At 46.2% G+C, this 608-nt stretch overlaps 1 protein-coding gene across 1 annotated transcript in view; it reads left to right on the top strand.

The window, feature by feature from the left end:
- hdac7a (histone deacetylase 7a) overlaps positions 1-608 on the top strand; it is a 72,201-nt gene that overhangs the window by 52,016 nt on the left and 19,577 nt on the right. The window contains 1 exon segment of the mRNA XM_070444515.1: positions 525-608. This exon segment is cut by the window's right edge and continues 2 nt beyond it. Within this exon segment, the coding sequence (XP_070300616.1) occupies positions 525-608 (84 nt within the window).

Here is a 608-nt window from a genome sequence, read left to right as displayed (position 1 = left end):
GATGTAAAGAGTTCTGACCTGTAGCCACATGCTACTGAAGGTGTAAAGAGTTTCTGACTGTAGCCCACATGCTACTGAAGGGTGTAAAGAGTTCTGACCTGTAGCCCACATGCTACTGAAGGTGTAAAGAGTTCTGACTTGTAGACCACATGTACTGAGGTGTAAAGATTCTCACCTGTAGCCCACATGCTACTGAAGGTGTAAAGAGTTCTCACTGTAGCCACATTTTGAAGGTGTAAAGAGTTCTGCCTGTAGCCCACATGCTACTGAAGGTGTAAAGAGTTCTCACCTGTAGCCCACATGCTACTGAAAGGTGTAAAAGAGTTATCGTCAGAACTCTTTACACCTTCAGTAGCATGTGGGCTACAGGTGAGAACTCTTTACACCTTCAGTAGCATGCTTTCATTTTTTACCATTACATTATGTGTCAGTATGTGTGTTGTGCTGAGTCATTTCACCTTGATTTCAGTTTCCAATTGATTATCCGACTGACTGTGTTGTGTGTCTGTGTTTTGTTTCTGTAGGGAGCTGGTTCCAGACCCCAGTGGGCCGCCCCAGCCTCTAGTGTCCTCCCCCGCACAGGGTTCCAGCGACGGCTCAGATGACAC

This window comes from Salvelinus sp. IW2-2015, linkage group LG7 (assembly GCF_002910315.2).
Source record: "Salvelinus sp. IW2-2015 linkage group LG7, ASM291031v2, whole genome shotgun sequence".
NCBI lineage: Eukaryota > Metazoa > Chordata > Actinopteri > Salmoniformes > Salmonidae > Salvelinus > Salvelinus sp. IW2-2015.
The sequence above is the reverse complement of the archived record's forward strand: the minus strand, read 5'-3'. Positions and strand labels throughout refer to the sequence as shown.